At 37.4% G+C, this 24,466-nt stretch overlaps 1 protein-coding gene across 1 annotated transcript; it reads left to right on the forward strand.

The window, feature by feature from the left end:
- The first annotated feature begins 3,237 nt into the window (after nucleotides 1-3,237).
- RELL1 (RELT like 1) lies at nucleotides 3,238-21,006 on the forward strand. The gene is made up of 7 exons (XM_010710301.3): nucleotides 3,238-3,333; nucleotides 8,485-8,712; nucleotides 10,462-10,533; nucleotides 11,706-11,763; nucleotides 14,233-14,472; nucleotides 15,124-15,311; nucleotides 18,189-21,006. Exons 1-6 carry the CDS (start codon nucleotides 3,303-3,305, stop codon nucleotides 15,302-15,304), a joined length of 810 nt encoding a protein of 269 aa, XP_010708603.1. The 5' UTR covers nucleotides 3,238-3,302; the 3' UTR covers nucleotides 15,305-15,311; nucleotides 18,189-21,006.
- The last annotated feature ends 3,460 nt before the right edge of the window (nucleotides 21,007-24,466 follow it).

Below are 24,466 nucleotides of genomic sequence, written 5' to 3' on the forward strand. Positions count from 1 at the left end.
TGCCGTGCGGCTGTTCGGTCTGGGTGGGCCGTGGGTTGGGTTAAAGAAAAACTATACGGTGAGCCGTACAAGTTCTCGTAACCGTTCTGTAGTCACCTTTATTTTGAGCCGGAGTGGCTGAGTGACTCACAGAATATAAACGATTCGAGGAACAGCTTCTGCTTGGTTGTCCGGTGTGAGGTTAAACTTGGCTTTGTGTTTAGATTTTAGAAACTCGGTTTGCTGTAACCCGTTAGTGCTCCGAATCTGCTCACACAGAGGAAGTTGCTCCTCAATGACAATTTCTGTGTTTATACCTAACCCCAGACGTTGCGATACTGGTAATCTCAAAGCTGAATGTCTCCTGCTGCTTGTGTTGTCTGAAGTGCGAACTGTTAAATGTAAACTCACTGGAAGACAGTCCTTGGCTGCTGGCTGTGTCTGTGGGTGCCTCACACCGGCAACACATTACAGCTATGTGGCAGAGCATGGCTGAGGGTGAACGGCGCGTGTGAGAGCAGGCAGAGGCAGCAGTTAGCATGGCTGTGAAATCTAGCATGAAATTACTAGCATGAAGTTAGGCACAAAATGCTTTGAATCCTTCTATATGCCCTTTGTCAATCTGTAATTAGTGCTTAGCACATATCAGCTTGGTCCAAAAGGGTTTGAGGTGTCCACCACCTGCTGTTTGGCTCTGAAAATAAAAGGTGTGGAAGCCTTGTCATCTAGCTCATTCCTTCTCTTCAGGAGAGCAGAAAGAAGTAAGTACCAGTAGGCACAACTGAGACCTGTAGAACAATGCTAAATATGTTGTCAGACTTCTTCTTCCCAACTTCGACCAGTTTCAGTGAAAGAACAGCCAGCCTGGAGTTGAGATCTGTGTTGACCATTAATTGGCTTTGCAAGGCTTGAACACTTTTTTTCAAATCTTCTATGGCAGATGTAAGAAAGGAGAGTAATTGCAGATGTTCCTTCTCTTGTTGAGCTTGACCACGTTTTCCTCCTCCTCCTTAAGAATGCTCGAAAGATTAGTGTGTGTTTGTGTGTGTGTGTACATATAAATTAGATTGCTCTTCTGTAGATGATACTTTGGCATATTGTTGCATGTTCCTCAATCTGTTGGGATGGCCGAGCAGTTTGCTACTGGCATCTTGAAGAGAATGCCTGAAGGCATTCTAGTAAGCTGCAGGATGGGTGTGCATAGGCTTGTAGGTACTCTTGAAATGTTTATACCCAAGATTCTATCGCTGAGCACTTTTCTAGGGGAGTTGTAAGGCTGTGTGCATCAGTGGGACTTGCTAACGATACCTGTGATTTCATCATGTGCATCAGATGCACTTTTGAAAGAGAACTGTTGCAAAGTGTAACAGAAAATGCAAAAGGTAAAAAAAAAAAAAAAAAAGGGATTTCTTTCTCCTTCCTCCTGAGGTTTGCCAAATGCTTTCTGCTATACTGTCACATGGAGGATATGCTGGTTTTAGTTAAAAATCTTTGACTGATTTCAACTAGTGTGAATGTTTGCACAGAACCATTGATTTTATGTGTTTGGTAACATTGCTTTAATGCTGCTGGCACTTATAAATTTCCTAATGATATGGAATAGTCTTAAACATCTGATGTGTCCTACAGGGATCCTTTATTTTTCTTAGACAGCCAAATGGGTAAAGTGCACTTCATTAATTGCACAGAATGCATACTTTATTTGAAAGCTGAAATTTAATGGTAGGTGCTCCAACAGAAATACAAAACATTGTAATGCTGATTAGCAGCAAAGCATGAGATTCTGATCTGTTTTCTGTTTGTTAGCTGCGTCTTCTGGATGGATCAAGTCTCTCTTATTGCTGTACGTAGTGCAATTTATTCTTTTTTTGACAGGGCTGAGCTGCTGTTGATATTTTTGTCTTTGTCTTTGAAGTCTTAATAATGCTAGTGCCTTCGTGATGTGATTGCCCAGACAGACAAAGCAACTGACAAGATTAGTTTTCACATGGGATTGCATAAACCACAATGATTTTGAATTGCTGAGGGTCACAAGCATTATACGCTACTGCTTTTAGCTATCGTTGTTAATAGGACCTGTTCATGATTAGGAGGTATCTCCTCTTTGAGCCCTTCTTGCCAGCTTTCAGGGAAGCCTATGTACGACCATTTTTTGTGGACAGCTTGTTGAACTGTTGATGTAGCATGTGACTGGGAGAGAACTCATTGTGGCAGTGACCTGACTCACAAAGTTTGGTGGAGAACGCTCACTTTCCAGACCTTCTGCAGAATGTACCCTTGATATCATTGTAAGTTATGTGATAATTTCAGTAAGCCAAAGCTTCAGTTTATAATGTGAGGACTCTAGCAGGCTCCAGTTTGAGGTATGATGAAAGACTTGTGGGTTTGTGGGTTTGAATGTGATGCTGGGTAGTAAGGATGCAGCTAGGTGTTTTAAGATAGGTTATCCCTGGGACTGGCTACGTACATCTTGCTAGTAGTGACAAGGAAGTAAAGCTAGTTAAAAGTATTTAGAGCTACTGCTGAGTGACAGCACTGGCACAGGCTGCCCAGGAGCTGTGGGCTCTCCTCCTTGGAGATCTTCAGAAGCAGCCTGGCCATGGGCCTGGGCACCTGCTTTGGTGTCCCTGCTGGAGCTGTGGCTGGGCTAGAGGGACCTGGAGGTCTCTGCCAGCCTCAGCCATGCTGAGCTTCTGTGAGCCGTGTGGCTGATTTTTCTGTGTGCTTGGTTGAATACTGCTGTTGACAAACCTAATGAAAGTTATGAAGTTTGTTCCTAGCAGCAGACCTTAAACAACCTCTAGGGCGATTGGCAGCGCTGCTACTAATTGTCATCTTCTTTTATCATGTGACTTCCTCTATCTCATCAGACTTCCTGCTTATTTCACTTCTGTTTGTACGTTCTGTTTACTACAGGATAGCTAGAAGTGAAGCAGAATTGAACATGTTGAATGTTCCTCTTAAGTGATAGCTTTTTTTTCCCGTTATTCAGTTCATGGATATTCCCCAAAGTGCCATTCCCTTTAACAATAGGTAAAACAGATGTTAGGCAACAGGTTGCCTTCACTTGCTCTTCCTCTGGAAAACACCCTGTTTAACCTATTCCTTGTTACCTTTCCTATGGTTTCCTCTGGTCTCCCCTATAGCTATCACCTTAGTAGTAAGACAGGGATGTAAACTGTGATTTAAAGCTCTTGTTGTAACTGTGATTCAGGATGAAACACAGAGACAGATATTTTGGGCTTCTCCTGGAGGTAGGAAGTGTCACAGTTTGATGCAGCGTGAGCATACTTCTGTCAGAGTCAGAAGATGAAACACTGGCTATGGTGGCAGCTGCTGTTCCCATGATGAAAGGTAAGCTGAAGTGGGAATTGCCTGCTCATTTCTCTTTGTGGCATTGCCAGCTTATGTGGGCCTTTCATAACGCTTGTAAATCATTTCTGTGGCCACACAGTGAACTGAATGAGAAGTGGTCCAGGCATTAAAGAAATAAAAACTTGCAGAAAACACCCGAACAAGTCACTTTTTTGAAGTTATTCTGAAACTTGAGTGATTCCTCCTTAACCATGGATGAGTGAAGTAACACATAAATGAACAGGGAGAGAACTGCTGAAGATAAGGCTGCTGCTGAGACATTACAGCTGTGCTTAGCTGAGGTGTCTGAGCAGATCCTATGCCTTAACTGAATGCTTCATTTGTCTTATATTGCAGTTAAATAGGTTGTGCAGTGATCGTACTTGATTTCTCTAACAATTCAGTTAACATCAAGGCCAACAATAGTTTGTTTCTGTATATTTAGATAGAAAGCTATATTTCATCTTCATGCCTGGAAGTAGGAAATATGATCATGCAACTTTTTGAACTACAAGGATAAGATAGTAAATATGTATGCAGTTATTTATAGTAGACTGATTGCTAGAACAATCAAATTCATGAAATATAAACAAAGCTCTTTAAAAGGCAAGCCATGAGAAATAAATGACGTGGGCTTAATAGGCAAAATCTGGCATAACAAAATAGGATTCTTTATCAGCAGGGCAGAGAGATTACATCATTGTTTATGAGCTTCTTGCTGTAGATTAAACAATAAAATAACTGGAATGTGCTTAAAACAATCCATTAGATGTGTATTATACTCAAGGTTAGTATGGGAGATTTAGAAAAATAGACAGTGCCTTATTTTAATGATGAATTTTACATTGCTTATGTAACAACTAAACAGATACAAACTTTATTGCAGAAAAGATTTTCTTTTCAGCCATCTGAGTTGTTCTTTATGCAGTATTAAATCTTTCAGGGGCTTGTGCTTTGCTCTTGGAAATATTTGAGAATTGCCTATTTAGATCATTGCTAAGGGCAAAGCTTTGAGCTGATTGGAGCTTCATCAGGGATGTCATAATGATCGTGCTAAGTGAAATCTTTTCACACTGCTAAAACCAAGGAGAAAGTAATTCTGAAGCTTGGTATGAGCTGAGTTTATTAATGTGGCTAATAGGTATAAATGAAATAATTGTTCTGACCCTCCATCTGCAAAGGAAGAAAATGGTGTGTGCTGTTGCCTTTGCAGGATCTTTAGCTCTGTGTGGCAAATAGTTGTCTAGGAACAGCTAATCCTGCTCTAGGACAGCAGCATGAAGTGGGATGGCCTTGCTGACGTGCTTCAGTCCCTGTTTTCTGTGAGTCTGTGAAACTAAGGGGGAAGGAGGTTTGCTACAGAGCAATACCTTTGTGTATGTGATCCACTCCAGCTTTGTTATGTACTATAGCCTTCAAGATATCATGGTCTTCGATTTAAAAAAAAAAAAAATTTAATTAAACATTACCTTGCTAACATGGAGAGAAGACCGTTTAAGTCAAATATTAATAGATCAAGCTCAGGCATATAAAAGCTGTAATTAAAAAAAAAGGATGAATTCTTTTTTCCTTAGTTGGCCAACTTTTTTTCCTCATATATTCTATTTCTTAAAGGTTTTGTAATATATTCTTGAGCCATTGCTGAAATGGAAAGATAGAAGAACAAAGTGAGTAGTGATGATTGGAACCAGTATAAAAGAAAAGTTCTTGACCGAGGCAGACTGACTTTATATTTTACTTTTTAGTTAAGGCTTAATTAAGGGGAGAGAATACTTAAGATCAATGACTGAAATGTACTTATTCTTAAGCAAACAAGGCTACAAGGGATCTGAATTAGTATCATGAATATAATCTGCGATTTGTAGTTTAAGCAGCATTTAAAATGTGCCAAGTATTGCTCCTAAATGTCTGTATTTGGAGTGCATCTTCAGGTAATTTTGATATGTAGACTGATAGTCTGCACAGGCGTATGAAAACATCAGTACAGGAAAAAGACCACAGCAAACTGATTTCAGTAAGTATTGGCATGAATCAAGGAAGTCCTGAATTTTCAGTGAAAATCTTTGTGAGGCAACAAGGTACATCATGAGAATGGGGCAACTGTCACCATTCTGTTAATAACCATAACATGCCTCGGAGGAAGAAGAACAGGGATTATAAAATGAGTGATGCAGCTCTGACTAAGACATGAAATGTACTGCTCGTACCCAGGCAAGTCATCGTCTTGTATTACATCCTAAATGCTGAAGTTTCTGAGAGCAGAGTTCTTGACACATGGGCGGTGTTTGGTAATGAGTGCTGAGTGCTTTGCTCTGCTTACAAGGTGGAATACAGCAGCAAGTATTTGATCCAGGCAATCGTTTTTTTCTGGAATATTTTTTGTTTTGCTTCTAGTGAATTTTTATATCTCTGATCATTTAACGATGTCATCAGGAACAGTTTTTGTTCTGTGTAGATTACCTATTTACATGTAAAAAATAAATCATTTTTTTTTTGTTAAGGAAGATACTTTTTAAACGTGCTCATACCTTGTTGAATTTTAATGGAACAATTAGATTTTTAGATATCTAAAGAACTGAATAAAACTTGAGTGGCTCATTTAAATGGACTAGTTTGTTGGAGTCACTGTTAATATGTAAAATATTTTTTCCATTTAAAATTTTGTCTCCTGCCTAATTCTAAAGCTTTTTAAATTTCAGTCTAATTAGTAGGCTAATCTGTATTGCTGAGCATTGAGTTGATACACCACGAGTTTATTCAACACCCTTCAGTCAGAAAAAGAAGGTTTCAGTATTGGCTCATCTATGGCATTTTTAAGGTGTTTTTAATTTTTTTTTAGCTTGTATAGGCTACATTTATCTTTTGAGAATTTTTCTAAGTTGTCATAACCTTTGATGGCAGACTGCAGCTGAAGGGTTTTCTCGTTGGTATTATCAGGTGGCAGCCTGGGAGCAGAAATGCTCAGTGAAATCAAAGAACAGATTGTAAAGGTTTAAAAAAAAAAAAAAAAAAAAAAAAAAGAAAACCAGGCAAGTGGTTCCTTCCAAAAATCAAATTTATTTCAGAACTATATCCAAGCACTACTGACATGAGAGAAGAGGAAACTCATAAAGATGAATTACTTGATTGCCTTGATAGAGCACTCTGCAAACCACTGCTAGTGTTGCTTCACTGAAGCAACTGCTTTAAAAAGTAAAGGCTTTCTAGGGCATGTTTTTCTTCAACAGTCTCAGTCAGCGATCCAGTTTAAAACTCTTTTCAGGTTTTTGGCCTGTTGGGTGCAAAGTCAGTGGGGTAGCAGAGAACTGAGGGGGGAGGGACCTTGTGAAGTGGCTTTGCATTTGGAGAAGCTGTGAGGAACCACAGCTTGGAGGCCTGGAAGCACTCGCTCTCTAGGGTTTGAAGTAGGGGTTACCTGCCATGGTCATGGAGGAAAGTCAGGAGGAGATTTCTTAGGGTAATGCTGCTTTTCTCACAAAGAGACATAGAAAACATAAAGAGCGGGATTTATCTTGTGGCCCTCCTAATACGTCCTTCCACCTCTTAGTTATCCTGAGTAGTAAGTTGCTGTTGATGTCTTTGAAGTAGTGTGCTGTGGTTTTCCCGTTTGTTCTTAAAATGGATAGCGTGCATCAAAATTCTAAGCACCTGCTTTTTTTCCTTACATTAGCACTCTTCGTGTTCGGATCTGTTAAGATCTGTTAATATCTCTCTGAGGTTGTGATGTATGCTATTTCAGTTGGATTTCTAAGATTCTGAAACAATGCAGCGATCAAAATAGTATTTGTTGTAATGGCTTTTCTCCTTCCTGGTTAGTAAATTGCCTGATGAAGTGGGGAACTTTGGATATGTTGGAAGCCGACAAGACCAAACCCATTCTATTTTAATATATTAAAATGTGAATTAAAAATTCTTGCCAAACAAACTGTAAGCAACTTTTTCAGTTATGATTCTGTTTATCCTTTGTCTTTTACTTCTCTGTCATGTAAAACAATTGCAGTTTTTAAGTGTTATCTTGTTCAATTCTTCTGTTGCTCAATTGTTCTGCCCAGGTACAAGTTAAAGCTATTGAAGATTACATACCTAGTAAGTTCTACATACAGATATCTGCAGCATTGCTGGCCTTTTTTGAAAAAATGAATAGCTTTCTTTTTTGGGTTTGTATACAAGCTAGGCCGTCTGGCTCTGTCTCAAGCAAACATCCTGAGGTTTAATTTTAACATTAGAGTTCATTCAGCCTCCAGAACTATTCAGATGTTTGTTTGCATTTCCTTTAGTTTTCTGCATTCCCACTGTTGTGTAGCACATTGATTCAGATGAATACTTAATGGTTTTTAAAATTTTATTACTTATACAGCTGGCACAGTAGAAGTAATTTTAAAGTAATGGTCTTTCTGTAAATTTCTGGAGACTCTTAAATGTTGTTTTTTTTTTTTTTTTTTTCAAAGGGAGGAGTTAGATGACTTTGGGTATTTCTGTTGTGAAAGCTTCAGTATCACGTAATTGGTATTCTGATGAATCTTCAACCCATTTAGTAGCAACATTATGAGTTACCATGTCTGTTTTAATACAAGTAGGTAGAAAATATGCTAAAATGCGTAAGAACTTTACTCACCTCATTTTGTTGCCGTTCTTTCCTACTCTAAAAAAAAATAGAGTAGAATATTTTTGCATGTTTGGAGGTTATAATGTAAATCTTTATTATGTATAGTGTGTATACATAAACTTAGAGACTTCGAAGGAATTCTGAGTATGCAAACATGTATTTGGATTTGGTTGAACAGTTGGACATGGTTGGAATCTGTTGTATTCTTCTAATTCCGTTGCCAAGGAAAATTCAAGGATATTTAAGTCTGATCCTTTTGTCAATGCTAAATCCTGTGCTTTTTATCTATTTTGCATGAAGTTAGGACTTCAGGAATAGTACGGAGTTCTCCTCACTGGTGAGAAGGAGCACTTGCGGTGTTTTGCTTTCTGTGAAATACTCTGGCCCTCATGCTGAGATTGGCTAGAATACCATTTGTTTTACCCCATCATATTGAAGAAATATCATGTGGGTGTTCTTAGTACGTGGTTGAATATTTGTAATTGTTTTATGCAGAGAAGATACTGACTGTTAGTGGCATAAACTCTGTTTATTCCATTATGTAGGTGATGTACAGGCCTTGGCAAGCCATGATTTACCGACAACTACTGTGACAACTGGCAATAATAACAAGCCTGAGAACCTAGAGTATGTTGCCTTTGTATTGGTGCCTCTTTTCTTCTTCATGGGTCTCTTGGGGATCTTCATCTGTCACGTCCTTAAGAAAAAAGGGTATCGCTGTACAACAGAGGCTGAAGAAGTAGAAGAAGAGGAAAAGCCTGATGAAAAAATAGGTAATCAACATGTCTAAAAAAATATTTCTACTTATTTATAAAGATTGCAGCCAATACGGAGTGGGTCTTTTTGTGGGTCTTCTGTCATTCTTCTGTCTAGATTAGATATCATACAGTATTAAGAGAAGTATTTTTATTACCATTATGTCTGTTGGTTTTTGGTCTTTGCTAGTCAAAGCTTTGCCAGTCTTCCAAACTTCCCACATGAGTCCTTTAGAACAGATTAAGAGCTTATGGAGAGATCAAGTATCCAGCATATTTGTTTGTGACAGTGTACTGAAGTCACCACATCCCTTTTGTGCATTCCATCTGCTGCTGAGAGAAAGTACTGGACATCAGGGAGTGGTGAAATGCTGCTGTGTAAGGCCTTAAATCTAAGATTTACGTTTAGCAACTTAAGTTTTATTCGTGTTGCGTTGTCTTTCTCATCTCCCCTCTCAATATAAAACTGAGCCTTTGGGTGGGCATTCTCTTTTATGTAACGCATGCTGCTTATATTTTTTTTTCTTAAAGATACTTCTATTTTTCTGTTTGTACTCTTGTTCTGTGATTCCTTATTCCTGTTTTCCGCTGCTCTCTTTTTCACCCCAGAGAAGAATGCTATCTGCAGCATTTGGCTAGGTAAATAGAAAGGTCAAGTCACTTGTAAATGCTTCAGGCCTCTTCCTTTCTCCAAAAAGATAGCATCTCCTCAGGTTCATAGTAAGTGCAAATTACAGTGCCTCTGTGGTAACAGTAGAGTCATATGCTGCAGTAATGATCTGTCATTGTGTTCCTAAGCAGTCACTGCCCAGGCAATGTACTAAAGCTGTGTATCTGTTTAATCTGCTGGTTCAAGGGAGGAGTAACAGTAAGGTGAGTGGTAGTGAGAGGGGGCAGCTTCCAGGTCTTCTGAGGAAACAGGTGTGTAAGCTGCTTTCAAAGTTGTAGGCATTGGGGTGAAGAAGATGAAAGGTGGGGTAAAGAGAGAAGGAAGCCCCAAATTTACTACTTAGAGGCAAATTTAAGGCCTAGCCTATCAAACTTGCTTCCATCTTCTGATTACTTATTTTTCATTTTAAAGATAGCCCTAATGTCTACTAAGTAAGATGTGCTTTTTAATTTATTTTTTTTCACCAATCTTTGTGTTTTGAGATTATTCTGGGGAAACTTCCAGCATTCGTAATGAGTGCAGTCAGCTCCAGAAGTACTAAGTTTCTCAGTTACATGTGACCAGAGGAGCAAGGAATTTAAGAATCCTAAATTAAAAAAAAACCCACCTTGCTGTTGTAAGATTAAATTGAATCCCTTTTATTCTAGAAGCTGATAATACCTATTTTAAAATATGAGCTTGAGATGGTTCGATTTGTTGTTGTTTTCCTCTTTATGTTTAGGATTAGAAATACTGCTTTCTTTTATATCTTCTTATCTAACTAGCTATAAATAGAATTTTGATGCATGTTCATGAAAATATTGAACTTCTTCAAGCCTTAAAGAATGTTAGAGCTGATGTGTAGATTCCATAAACTTAAGTTTCTGGGCTTTCTTGAATAAAGACCAAAAAGTCTCATCTATGTTTTCTCTCCAAAGTGACAGTAGATCTTGCCATTTTCTTTCTGTAACATCTTCAGGTGTTGTTTTTTTTTTCTTTCTTTCTTACTTTTTTTTGAGGTGGGGTGGTTTAGTGTAGTTTATTTTTTAAAATAACGTTGTTTTTTTTTTTGTTTTGAAAGACCAAAATATTGACAAAATATTTATTTCATTGCACAGAAATGAATGAAACTGCGCATGAGAATAGTGACACTGTAGGACAAATTATTAACTACATTATGAAAAATGAAGGTATAGTATGGTGAAATTAAAGTTATGAGCCTTTGTGGTAGTATCTGATAAATATATATATCTGTAAATATTGAGAAGTATGGCATGTTTGTATGTTTTCATTTAATAGCCTTTTTGTATGTGTATTCTTTGAGATTGCCTGCAGGAGGCAAAAATTCCAAGCAAAGTGGAGATATTTTTTGATTATTTGCAAATAATTTTGTATTGTAAGTTTGATTAATGCATTTCTAGATCTTCTGTTAACTGCTGGGGCATTTGATTTATTTTTTTAATAATATTTTTGCTTGTTTTTCAAAGAAAAGCTTAAGCTTGTTTTCTTAATGGCAACATTTAAAGCATGTGAATTCTAGTGTTTTGACCATATTGAACATTTTGTCTGGAAATAATTCCCGTGGCTGTTTGATGAAAGACAGAGTAGACTAGCTCTGACTTGGAAATTCAGACATGATATCTTCCTGTACTGTCTGCACAAAGTAAATGATAAAATGGATACTATTAGAAAAAAGTAAAACTATGCGCAAGTGGCCTGAAAAGTGCTTGGTTAGTTCAGAACACTTTTACCAGTCAAAACAACCTTCGGAGGAAGGAGGAGACTGCATGTTTTTATAGTATAAGAAAGTTTAGCCTGTTAATTTTACATTCGTATAAATTCAAGTTCTCCTAAGCCTTGAGCTTGCCTTGAGTTACTTCTCAACGTAGCCTTAATCTCAGAAAAGGTTTCTTTTTGTTGGTGTTTTCTTCTTTTCCCTTAATGACTGCTAGGGCTTAGTGCTAGTGTGTTTTTCATCACAGTTGGGTTTTGTTTTTTGGTGCCTTTTCTCTTACAGTGCTGCATAAGTATGAGGTGATGATAGTCTGTGATCAAATGAATGTTTTTAAAATTTTCAGTGATCTTGTGTAGGAGTACTGTGCAGATGGCTGCTATATAGCTTGTAGTGGGGCAAAGCTTCGTGTGCAATATGAGCAGTAATTTTAGTAGCTTATGTTAAGAAAATCCCATCGAGGTATGTAAACATTTTTGCATTAGTCTCTTTCATGCCTTTTTGGTGATACAGATAATGCAGCCATCTTTCTTCTAGATGGAAGTTCTTTTAGCACCTTTAGTTTTGTTGTTTGTTTTTCTAAAGTTAGAGCTGTGCATTTTTGAAGAATTTTATTTATTCTCATTACAGCAAATGCTGATGTGTTAAAGGCCATGGTAGCAGATAGCAGTGTCTTTGAACCCGAAAGGTAATTGCTCAACTTTTTAATGTGTGTTTCCTGAGGCAACTAAAAATGCACCCTTTCAAAGGGTTTTATTTCCTGTGCACTTTGAAGACTACATCACTTCCTTGAGTTGTCAGCCAGGAGTATAATAGCTTGATTTCCTTGTTGCGTCTTTGAGCTCAGTGCATTTTAATGTAAGCCCCATGATAATATCTTGCTCTTCTGGTTATATGTTCTAGGCCTGTCAAAACGATTTATTGCTTTCTTGAGCTAAAGATTTGCAGAGGCTGCAAATATTTGTTTACTTTAGGATGCAATTACTTCCAAGTTGGTTTAATCAAAACTTGGTGATTTGAAAGAGGCAGTGCTTGCTTCATTTGTATGGTTGCTAGCTTTGAACAGTGTCTCTTTCAACGTTTTACTCTTTTTGCATTATAAATTTGGTAACATACATTGGCTGGCCTACCTCTTGGGCTTCCTTCCACTGCACACCTGTTTAAAACTTCACATAGGGAAAGTAGTTTGCCCTTTAAGTAGCAAAATACTATTTAATTAAACATGCCTATGTCTGTATCTAAGTACCTTTAAACTGTATCTATATTACTATATTCTTCTTATGTCATCCTATATTCCTATTCAAGGCAGAGAAAATGGATATTGAAGTAGCGAAGTAGGAGTGTATAGTTTTAGCAAAACAAATAATGTGCAACCATTTATCTCCTATTTTAATGATGAGAGGCTTGGTTATTGAAGAAACTCATTTCAAATTTAACAAAATGAACTCTTTGAACATAAAAATGATTTTGGAACTATTTTTTCCTGGTGCATCACAAATATTTGGTAGGATTTTAACTCAGACATCTTGTGTAGGTATGTGTACTTTGAAAGTTTGACCACTGTTTCAGTGAATTAAAATAGGAAAATGGGAAGGGACTGTGGTCTTATGAGACTACCAAAAGGTACGATGATTTGTTCTTACATTACTTCTGACAGATGCTCCTGAAGCCTTAGTAGCGTGAGTGCAAATCCCTTGCACTTATTTGTATGTTCAGTCCACTGTGAAACACTTCCTAGTGATAGAAATAAACATGGTGAAGTTAAATCTGCACTTCTGCTATCTAAAGTCATTTCTTCTTGTCTTTACTTCGAACATGTTAATTGGATTTTATTTCCTTTTTAAGTTTCTTTAATTTGTTTGAAGACCACTGAATGCCTCATGACGATGTGTTTGTTCTGAAAATAAACATCTAAATAGCTCCAGTCTTTCATTGGCAGACTTAATTTCTTTGTTCTCCTTTGGAGTTACTCTTCTTTGTTAGAATTTTTCTAGAAATAACATTCCTAAAACTGGATGAAACATTCCAGCTAAGGCATGATTAAAGCTCAATAATGTGACTTTATTAGGTTGTTATTTCCATGGTGATAAAAAATTGTTACTTTAAAGCACCTACATCCTAATGATTCATGTTCATCTTGTGTTTTTTACCTTCTTTTTTCTGAAGAATGAGTATCTGGCTAACTGCCTCTTTTTTTAATGTTTATTTCTGCTAAAGCACTGAAATTTGTGTTGTCCCTACTGTGATACATCCAGTATTCTTCATAAGATTTCTCAGTGTGTGTCTTTCTCACACACACACTTTCTTCCTATCATCCTCATTTCTTTGCTTGTACTCTACAGATAGTATAGGTAACCCCAAAATTCACAAATAGTTTAGATTTTTCTCTTCCATTATTTAAAGAACTATTTAAAACACGGAATATGATCTGGACCAGAATGACTGCACTGAAAATGTCCTTTCAGTATTACAGTAATCTGATAAACAACTTTCTGCTTGTCCTTTTTCAGGAGCGTTCTGTCGTAAGTTGTAGTCATTTTACCCGTAACGCATCGAACTCTGTCTTGCTTTATGAGAATACTTTGCCTGACTATGGAGTAATGCTGAAGTCCAAAAAAATTTTTGCTTTTTGTCTGTCCTGCCTGTTTCTCTGTTTTAGAAGAAATTAATTTTGTGGGTTACTCTCAATAGGTGCATTTTGTTCATTGTAATGCTTTTTCTTTTTTTACGGGTCCTTTAAAAAGCAGCTTTCTGAAGCTTTGGCTGAATGTTATGTTAATCCTGTTTGATGACAGATATTTAGTTTTGCATCAACACAATGTTGTGACAGTGTCTTTCTGTGAGTTCTTAAAAATAATAGAACAAGTCCACTTAAACTATTGTTCTCAATTTTAACTTGATTTTTTTTTTAATTTCCTTGTACTTTCTGTCAGTTATGTTAACTATGTGATTGCAGATCCATTCATTCATGGAAGTGATTTTTGAACTGTGAAAACATGGTATTAGAGGGAACATTAATTCATGTATCCTCACAAATAAACTATCTTTCAGAAAAGTAGTTTATTCACTAGATGCAACTGAAGGCTTTACTTTTTATTTTCCTTTTAAGAAACAGGATTTAATAGTATACTTTGCATTTCCTTTATACTTCCTCTAGCCCCATGTCTCCTAACACTCCTGGAAGTCCAACAAGTCCAGGGTCTCCTTTGTCACCTGGTGCTACTCCACTTAAACACAGCTGCAAAGGCCATCACTTACATACTGTTGGAGGAGTAATAGAGAAGGATGTTTGTTCTCGCTGTAGCCACAAACGGTGGCATCATATAAAACCAGCTCATAAATCCAAAGAACACAGAAGAAGTCGCCTTGGAGAAGTTACAGTACTTTCTGTGGGAAGGTAAGATTTAATGCCAGTTCACTGTATCCTTTTCTTAGAGTCACTGTAGTGGCCCACATGGGATCATTAACTTTACTCATTTCTAGAACTAGTGATTGATTTTTATTTTATTTTATTTTTAATCCTGTTACTTGTAAACTAAATTTATTTCTAGAGGAAGTGAACAAGACTGTTCTAGAGCCCTGTGAATGATTAGGCATCCGCTCTGGCTGCAAATCCAAAGCTATAGTTCTGTTGACACAGTCTAAATGTAATAAGGATTGCACGTGAATGAATTCCTTTTTCTTAATTTGTTATTTCTGGATTAAGTGTGAGGTATAGAAATAACTTCATTTTGTTTCCAGTTATTTTTAATTTCCATCTTACACAGTAGTTGTCTTAGGAAAATTACTTGTCTAGTGGCATAGAATCTGTGGATAGTTTTAAAAACCAAGTCCCTGAGAAAGTCATTCAGCAGCAATGAGTGTTTATGGGTAATAAAAAGGAAGATTGCTCTGAAGTGAACGTGGGTCTGTGTGGGTGTGTGCTCAAACTTCATGGTCCTGGGATTCTCCTGTCTAAAAATGTGTGCATATCCATATCCTGGCTACACAGAATGACCATGGTAATATCTAGGGACATGCAACTGAATCTCGCTTTTGGTCACCTCAGGTTTAGAGTCACAAAAGTGGAGCATAAATCTAATTCCAAAGAACGGAAAAGCCTGATGTCTGTTACTGGGGTGGAGAGCCTCAATGGTGACATGCCTGCCACGCCTGCGAAACCCGAAGCAAAAGAAGCACCTGGCACGCCTGTGAAAGAGGGGACGCAAGAGAGGAGGAGCTCAGAGTGAACTGCAGGTATGGCACTGCGAACTAGTGAAAGTGATATGCTGGGAAACAGACTAAGGCAACCAGTAAAGAGAAAAAAGGTTGTGAATGTATCTATTCTGTGTGAAAACTCATCAGGCAATTTTGAAAGTCTGCAAAAATTATATTTGATCATTCAGTTAATTATTAAATTGGTAAAGCCTAAAATATACTCTGATTTTTTAATCTAATTTTTTATTTAGACCTTAAAATTTCAACAGCTGTAGAAATAAAAGCTACTTCATGAAGGTATCATTATCAATCCAAGATATGCGTATAATTTTTCACAGTAAGTGGACAGTTCAGTTCTTAGTGGCAACGTGCTGGTTTCCCAAAAGAAACAAATACTGCTGACTGCTTATTCACTGGAATAATTGCAGTGCTTCTTCATTATTCTCACTGATACTGCATGTCAGCTGGCTGCTTATTGGATACTTCTCTGATAGATCAGGAAGGCTTTTAATAAGAATAGAGATGCGTAAAAATTCTCACATCACAGTCATCTGTGATAGGCTATTAAACCAGGAGGATGGGGATTCTCTTGAGGCATTAAAATTTTGTAAATTGCTTAATGGGATATCATGCTGAAAATGTCTGCCATATTTTGGAATGCACACCTGGTGGGGGGAGGGAGGGGAAGAGAAGAGACTAATGGGGGAAACCTAGGATGTAGTAGTTGAAAATGTAGGGGGGAAGATGTAACTGATCATCAGTTGGAGGTAAACCATTTTACAAGGCAAAGACAATTTTACACAACTGTGACATGATGAGAGACTGACCTTTGGGGAAGATGGGAGTTCCAGCGTAACAAAATAAAGGCTCTATATTTGAAGGAAGTGAACAAGTGACAGAACAAGTACAGTGATAGACTCTTTCTATAAAAGAAGATAAAACGGTGTCTGCTCAGCCCAATTTAAAACTTTCAGTAACCTCAAATATAACAAGGAAGCGCACTATTGAAAATTGAGTATGTTCAAAAAAACTACCAACACCCAACATTCTGTAATTCCACCAATTTAAAAAGGAAGACAAATTGTAGAGCTGGCTTGCTATACAGTGGATTACTTCCTCCTAACATTTGCTGTGAGCACAGAGATAAATGAGTGTTAAACTAAGAAGAATGTATTTATCTGGATGCTGTCTCACAAATATTTTTTTCTTTAACTGAATGAAGTAGGAAATATCCTCTTCCCTCACTGGCTGCATCTGAATGTTCACGTGCAGCTGGATTGGGCATGAAGGTCTGTGGTGGTCTTTTTTTCCAGTATTTCCAATGAGAGATCAGACTGTTACAAATTCATTCTTTGACTTATGAGAAGGTAATTTGTCTTTTAACATGAAAATTAGCAAGAAAAGGGCATATATGAAAATAGTTTGTTCCAGTACACTTGTGATTTGAAAAGTTTGTTTTCATCATCTAGAAATGCTTTATGCCTGTTTCGTAATTTGTCCTTTCCCAAATCAATGAAAGCTGTTCCTTTTAAGTACCTAAACATTGTTCCTTAAGTTTGAACTAATAAGTGCTTTAATCTAAAAATAAGCTGCTCTTTAGAGTAAGAATAATATAGCTATTATTTAAAAAAAAAAAAAAATAAGTCCATCTTGGTGTTGTTTTTTGTTTTTTTGTTTTTTTTTTACTGTAGAACCTCCCTTAGGATTTAAGATACTGCCCTTCTTGAAAACAAATATTATAATGGCAGAGAAATGACTCAGGGGAATCACTTGTAATGGCCTCTCCAGTCCAGCAAAACTATTTTCTAAACTTGGGAAACTAGCCAGGTCTGTTTGCTCTGCGCCATGAAGGAAAAAAAATAAAAATAAAAAACCCCAAACCAAAAAAACTCAGCTTTTGTCTGAGCGCTTAACATTCTGTTCTCTAGTGTGGTTCTAGATGAGTTTTTGTCTGCTGTCCGTAAGTAAGCAGATACTAAGTTAGACTTTCGTTTCAATTACTTGTTTCAGACTTATAATAAAGTATTATAGCTTAATTTACTGACATTGAATGGATAAGGAATGTTTAGGACTTCTGTGCCTGTAGCTCATAAATGTATGATTAAAAAGCACATTGTTTTGGAGAACATGGCTCAGATCTTCCAGTGTAGAGGACGAAGGGAGGTATAAATGTGCATGTAAGTGCTGCCAGAAAAAGGTTTGTTCCAGCTTTTTGGAGGCACTAGATGGGTCCTTGTGCATTAAATGGCTATAACTGAGTTCTCTGTGAGATGAAATCTCTTGAGTTGAGCAGAATCTTTGCTGCTGGTTGCTTGTGTTCACTGCTACCCTTGAGTTCAGTTTCGCTTCCCCTAAACTGACATATTCTTAGTATTTTCTTGAAATGAGCTCTGCAGTGTTTCAGCTTATCCTTCCATCTTGCTGCCTGCATCTTTTATACTTAGCATATCTTCTGTCTATCTCTGAGGTTCATGATCTTGAGCGGATTCCATTTCATCATTTCAGTTTACTTGAAATATTTTTACTGGCACATGAAAAACAAGTAAATATGGAGCAGATACTTAAAGTCAAGTATTTGAGTTCCTTGGCAAGCTACTAAGAAAACAAAAACTTAAGTTACTGCTGTGCTGCAGCTTTGTGATGTTTGCCATTTCTGGTATCCCTTTCTAAGTTGCGTGTGCTTTACACTGATGTGATTTATTGGTTTGCTGGTGGTTTTGTCCATCCTTTTCATGATTACCAGCTGAAGTTCTAGCTTTTCTCTTTTCTTATTCTAAGGCTTGTAATGCATAACCACCACACTAAGTAATTCTTTTTTTTTTTCTATTTCAGAACATCTGTTTTTAATTGACGTGTTTATTCTGCAACTAATTTTTCTCCTGGACTTATCTGTGAAATTACTTTCTTGTTTTGCAGGCGGAACTTCTAAAAGAAGTTAGTCAACTAGCACTTTGGAGAAAACAGAGGACTCCCAAGAAACGCATTCTTATTTATGGAAATGTGTTTATGGCACTGTAGTATTTTACAAATTTTGTGATGGCATCCATGCAAGGTTAAATACTTACTGATTTTTATTGGTGAAAAAAATATTAAGATTTACACATACATACTGTTGTGCAGTGTGGACCTCATACCAAAAATTGAGCTTCATCTTCAAAATCAACAATACATATGTTTTTGGACAGGGAAGGTAAAAAGTCTTACCAGATAATTTTTTTCTTCATACTTCACCCCTCTAGTCCATCTGGATTTTTTAACTCTGTTGTTCCCTTCCAGAGTTCACAAATACTGAAGATGAAAGTCAGACTATGGAAGATGAAAAATACTCTATTAATCTAAATTTTAGTAGCCAAGCAAACCACACACACACAAAAAAAACATTTTCAGTCTAATCTGCATGTGTGCAGACATGCAGAAGTATGTAAGCCTTCCTGACTTAATTCACAGTACAGAATGGCTTAGCTATACGCAAATGTTAAATGATGCTGTCGTCCTTATTCCCATTACCTTAATAACTATTTAATATTAGGCTAAAGAGTGTCTTCTTCTATGCACTTGGGTGAGCTTTTGGAAAGGCCACTTTCATTAAGACCATTTGTTCTCCAATTTTCTTGTAACTACTTAGTTGTATTTGCAGATTGTCTAATAGCTTTGCCTTTCTCTTTTGTTTTTTTACCCACAGGTTCCTTATTAAGCTAAGGCAACATATTTGAACCACTAGATAAGGATATGGAATATTTGTCATTAAAAATTTATGGAGTATGTACTGAAGTACTTCAGAGTGGCTTCAGAGGGTAGCAGTTCTCACTGGTACTGAAATCTTAAGCCATTGTTTCACTGCCTTAATATTTTGAGTGTGATCTACTGCTAAAAATACCAGTGATGGTTTTGTGATGTTATTTTTGTGTCTACTTATTATGACCTTTACAATCTTATTGCTTTATTTCGGCAAGGCAGGGGGAGGGGACCTTTGCAATACTTCAGCAAATTTTGCTATGTGAAAGAAACTGAAAAATAACATTTTCTCCAAGTGCCTAAGAATATAAGCTGTAGAGTAATACAACGTAGTAGAGATTATACTATTTTCTGAGAACTATACATTAATTTAATCTAATTTATGAACTCTGTGAAGATCAGTGCTTCTTTTGAAATTGATTTGTTTTAAATTGCTTTCGATCCTTTTTGTCCAAGTGTTCTGAACTGTGCTTTTCTTTCAGATCTGAGAATCTTCATCAGCGTATGTAATGTTAACAATGTGTACAAATATTAAATTCATATTCATTTTTTTAATCATATTAGGTACTCCCACATCTTGTCAGAGAACTTTATTTGATGTTTGCTGGGAAGTATGTGCTATGATTGCCTTCCTTGTATCATTTAGATATTGACAGATCCAATTATAGAACAGCTTGGGTTGGAAGGGGTCTTAAGGATCATCTGTTTCTGCCTCCCCCTCTCCCCCCCCGTCCTGGGCAGGTTTACTGCTTGCTAGGTCTGAATGCTTCTCACAGACACCATATTTGGTTGGGGGAGGAACAAACAAATAAAAAAACAACAACAAACAAACCCCAACCAAGCTCCTGAAAAGAAATGATGGTTTATTGTGCTTTTTAGAATTGATATTTTTAGAGAGAACTGCTCACTGCTCATTCTTGAGTACCTAAAATAACTCTGGCCAGGACTGGTACTTGAGTGTTTAGTATCCTTGCTGTCATTAATTTAAGTCTGGTTTATAAAATCTCTTTGATATTTAACAAACTACGAAGCTCGCCTTATAGGCATACATTTGATAGATTCTTGATTTTTTTCCTTCTTCAAACTTCACTTGATTTCAATAAAAAGCTATTTATTCTAGAAGAGTTTAATTAGTGTTGGTTATAGTAGTTAACTTTCAATTTCCAGTACATTGAGAGCTATAAGTATAAAATGTTATTGGAAAAAGGGAGTATTGGGCAAAGCTGAGCAGTTTTAAACAGTTTTCAGAAAGAAGATGCACAGTTACAGACTGTCTCAAGAGCTTTAAAAAAAAAATAATAATAATAATTTGATGGTATTGTGTTTCAATACATGGAGAGCTAGTATTGCAAGGTAACATACTGAAAACTCAAAAGAAGTTTAAACAAAAATGTCCTATTTTTTTACTTAATTTAAAAGTTCTTCCTATTTTGATTCCATTTGAATTATGTAGAATAAAATCAAAATGTGTTGGATATGTAAAACATTGTTTGCCTGTATAAGTTACTTACATAAGGTATTGTAAGACCTGGTATGTGCAAGAACTGAATTTGTACATTGCTTCTTCAGTAAGAAGATTCAGAAGTGGTGCCTGTTTTTATTGCCTTTAACACTACACTTTGCAGTTTTGTAGTGATATGGACATTGCCATATTAGTCAGCCTTTCTTAAATTTGCATATCAGATGTATTTTTAACAAAGTAGTTTATATACAACTTTTGTACTACCAAGCAGATAATAAAAGATTGATTCTTAAACTCGCTTGTGATTTCTTCAAACCTGCATCATTGTGTGGAACTTGACCGTTACACATTCTGAGCTTCTAATGTGTAATGTTAAGCTCTTTGCACTACGAGTTTTTGTTCGTGGAGGTTAGGCTGTTGTGTGATGGTCTTCCTTACTATTTTCTTGGCAAATAATATACTTGCTCTGTATTTATCTTGGAAAGAAGAAAATACAAGCTTTACTCTGAGCTGGTATCTGTCTGAAGACCTTTTGCCTTTAATGTATCAGGGCTATTAACTTTTTATTGTATGTGATGTTGAGCTTTTAGAAAATATGCAACATTCTCATTATTCTCAATTGTTTTTTGTAAGGTATGGAAAGAAAAAAATACAAACGACAGGAAGCTCTTTGCAGTTGCTTCCTCTGTGTCTCACAGTGATATTACAATGCTTAATTTGTTACATTATGTTCTCACAGATGACTGCAGTCTGCAAATGGCATTACAATGAATTTTGCTGTATGAATAGGTGAAGTAAGCTCAAAGCAAGATGTTGTGGCTAACTGGATGTAATTATCAGTGTACCATCCTGTTTGCAATTCTTCTTTATTTCAATGTTTCCTAGCTGCATCACACAAGGTCTGTTTTGAGATCTGGGCTTGTTGAGTTTTAGAAGTTTATATGCAGCTGTGGTTTATAGTTAGAACTAGGAAAAATAAAAAGAAAGAACATTCTTCCAGGCCTCTATTTTCTCAGAGAATTGTGACAATGCTACTAGAGAATTAATGGAATTTGAAAACATTTAGATTCTCATTTCCAGATACTTTCTTCTCCTTTTCATCTACATAACAAAATAACCAGTGTATTATTCTATATGTCGTTTTCCCTTTTGTGTGTTTTCCACACTCAGCTCCTTGACATTTCTACTGCTTGCAGTAAAAATTTCAGGTTATATTTAATTGAAAACTGAATACAAATTTAACCGTCATCGAGCTTTGAAAAGATAATTGTAACAATTCTGTAATACATATGCTTTTGTTAGCTATATGTTGAATAAACAACGATTTCTGTTTTGAAGTTTGAGACGTTGTAATTGAACTGGCATAAATCAGTCCTCAAAAGAAATGTGACTTTTTTTTTTTAACCAGAAGGAAACTGTTATTTCCCCCCAACACAGTGCTTTATTTTATTATGTGAGGTGTTATGCCAAAACTCCTCAGTCTACCTCATGTTGCTGTAGCAAAACAGATAAGGGAATTACTTCTGTTTGCTAATACCTGATTTTATTGGTGAAGAGCACATGTCCAATGCACCCTTGAAACATGGTAAACATGAAAGAGTTTTTCTCATTTCTGATTCTCTTTGTGACCAACACTCAGTTTAAAAGCATGCTGTAATGTGCCTGGTGGCTTTTCACTTTTCTTTCTGAATTCTTCCTGTTATTCACAAGTAGAAATCCTGACAAAATTGAAACTTCATGATTCTTCTACTGACAAGTGTTTGTGTCGTATGTGGAAAGACAATAACGCTTCATGCAGATGGTAAAATTTTAAAAACAAAAAATAGTGCCAATGCACCATCCTTCTTGTTGTGAGTGTGGGGGTAGTTGTTGCATTTTCTGTAGAAGTTAACCCAGGCAGTTCCCATTGCACTGGTAAATGTGTGGGCTCCCTTAGGCCTGCAGTCATCATGCTGGCAGACAGGAGGGGGAGGTGGGGGCCATGCTGTATGACAGGAAAAGTGTCAGAAAGTAGCGTTCTTCCCCTCCCCCCCCAATAAACTGAGCTTGTACTTACTGCGTACTGATATAAAATGTTGTGAGAAACAGTTTATTCTAGTGTGGTATTGCTGATACCTCCCAGGATAGAATGTGAGCATGTGCTTCTAAGGAGTTAAATTTCCTGGATGTTTAATGGATGTTGAATGCTCCCACCTGTGCCCTGCAGGTGGCTCACAGTGCTAATCAGCCTGTACCCATCTAAACTACTGTTTCTGAGCGCTTCGGAGCAGTTTGATCCTCCTTCTTGCTAGGTATGTAGTACTACTGCTAATAAACAAACAAGAAAACACAAGTGCAGATCTTTGGCTATTTGATGAACAAAGCACGCAGCTTGACTAGGTAAAAGTGAGCTTTGATTTTTGTACTGTTATGCGAAGTCTTGTGTTTGACTGGACTCTTTTTTGAGAAAAGCTTTGAGTTAGGCCCAAAGTACTGTCTGTCTTGTACAGATGCTGGATATACTTTCCATCTATTTCTTTGTTATGTTTTTGTTGCCCCCCTCCCTGCTTGTGGGGCACATACAATAAGGTACTACTGCTCTGTTTCCTACTGCAGCCTGACCTCACCTCCTGCTCTAGACAAGCTGTTTCTTCCCCTGTTGCCTACGAGCGCCACCTGTGACATAGCACGCTTGATTTTTTGAACTACCATTCTGTGGAGCTGCAAGGCTCCCAGATAGCCTAAGGACTGTGGTCATCTGGTGAAGAAAATTAATTAAAGAATGTGTCAGGTTGGAGCAAGAAGAGAAAACTGAGTGATGTGAGTTAGGAGGAGTTCCTTCTCCTGGCTCTCAGAGGAAGAAAGAGGGTAGAGAGCCCAGGCCTGCAGCACTAGAAGATGGCGGGAGCATGTGAGTAGACGTAATGGTAAGGTGTGAGAAATGCAGAGTGAGCAACTTCTGGGCTGTTTTGGAGCTCAGAGCATGGGTTGCTGTGTTGTGAATTTGTGTTTGAAACACCAAGTTATTTGTGCTGGGGATGGGCCTTAGTCCAGGGCTGATAGGTGCTTGTTTGTGGGCAGTGTTGGGCTGCCAGTCCCTGGGAACATAGCTGGGCCTGCTTTGCCTTGGTCTCTGGCATCTGCAGGGTAGGACTGTTGTGTCTTAACAGAAATGGCTCTTTTGAAATCATACCTCTGCAACTCCTTGTGACAGACTTGCAGTGCCATGAAGATTTGCTACAACGTAGTCCTGTTCCCTAGAGCTATATTGGCAAGTAGATTTTTCTGTCAGTGTAACTGCTCACTTTACACATGTAAGCTTTCTGATTTTACTTTTTTTTTTTCCCTGCTTCCATTATTACCTGTCTTCTCCTTGCCTGAGAACAGGAAAGGGCAGTATCCCAGTTTGAGAGAAGCTTATCTTGCTGTCCTAAAAAAATAAATAAATGTAGCTATCCAAATGCTTACAGGGGTTTCAGATGCCTTCAGGGCTTCTGGCTGACAAAAAGTGAATCGGGAACCTCTGGTATAAGCAGTCCATGTGTGCTCAGTCATTCTGTGATCACTTCTTTGTTGTTTTAAACATGTGGTACTCTTGGTTCCTGCTTTCATCCCTCTACTCGGTGTGGATACATCATTGTACACCCAGTGAGGTGCCCAGGTAAGGGGGTACAGTATCCTGACTTACAGTCGTAATAATGATCTCTGAAAAGCAGCAACTTTAGGAGGATGTTTAAGTATACATCCCGTATCGCAGTTTCTACTTTCACTACGCGTGTAGGTGTACAGAGGGACGTGTGCAGGAACGCGATGGTTTGTGCCCCCCGTGAGCAGTTTGGTGTAGAGCAGCTGGAATGTGTTTGTGGCAGCAGAGGGAGCTATTGACGCTTTAATGGATTATTCAAGAAAACTTTCCTTAGAGCGCGCGCCAAAGTGTTTTAAAAACAACGAAAAGCTCCAATTTAATCAGAGGTACCTTTTTAGTAATTGCATTTCGCTACCCCGGGGCTGGGCAGCG

The sequence above is a fragment of the Meleagris gallopavo genome, chromosome 4 (assembly GCF_000146605.3).
Source record: "Meleagris gallopavo isolate NT-WF06-2002-E0010 breed Aviagen turkey brand Nicholas breeding stock chromosome 4, Turkey_5.1, whole genome shotgun sequence".
In the NCBI taxonomy this organism is placed as follows: Eukaryota; Metazoa; Chordata; class Aves; order Galliformes; family Phasianidae; genus Meleagris; species Meleagris gallopavo.

What these genes read in the sequence shown, in the direction of transcription:
- RELL1 (XM_010710301.3), top strand. Translation starts at nt 3,303, where the DNA reads ATGGTGGCAGCTGCTGTTCCCATGATGAAAG. An exon ending in TGCTGTTCCCATGATGAAAG is followed by an intron (nt 3,334 to 8,484) that starts GTAAGCTGAAGT and finishes TCCATTATGTAG; the next exon opens with GTGATGTACAGGCCTTGGCA. An exon ending in ACAGTACTTTCTGTGGGAAG is followed by an intron (nt 14,473 to 15,123) that starts GTAAGATTTAAT and finishes TGGTCACCTCAG; the next exon opens with GTTTAGAGTCACAAAAGTGG.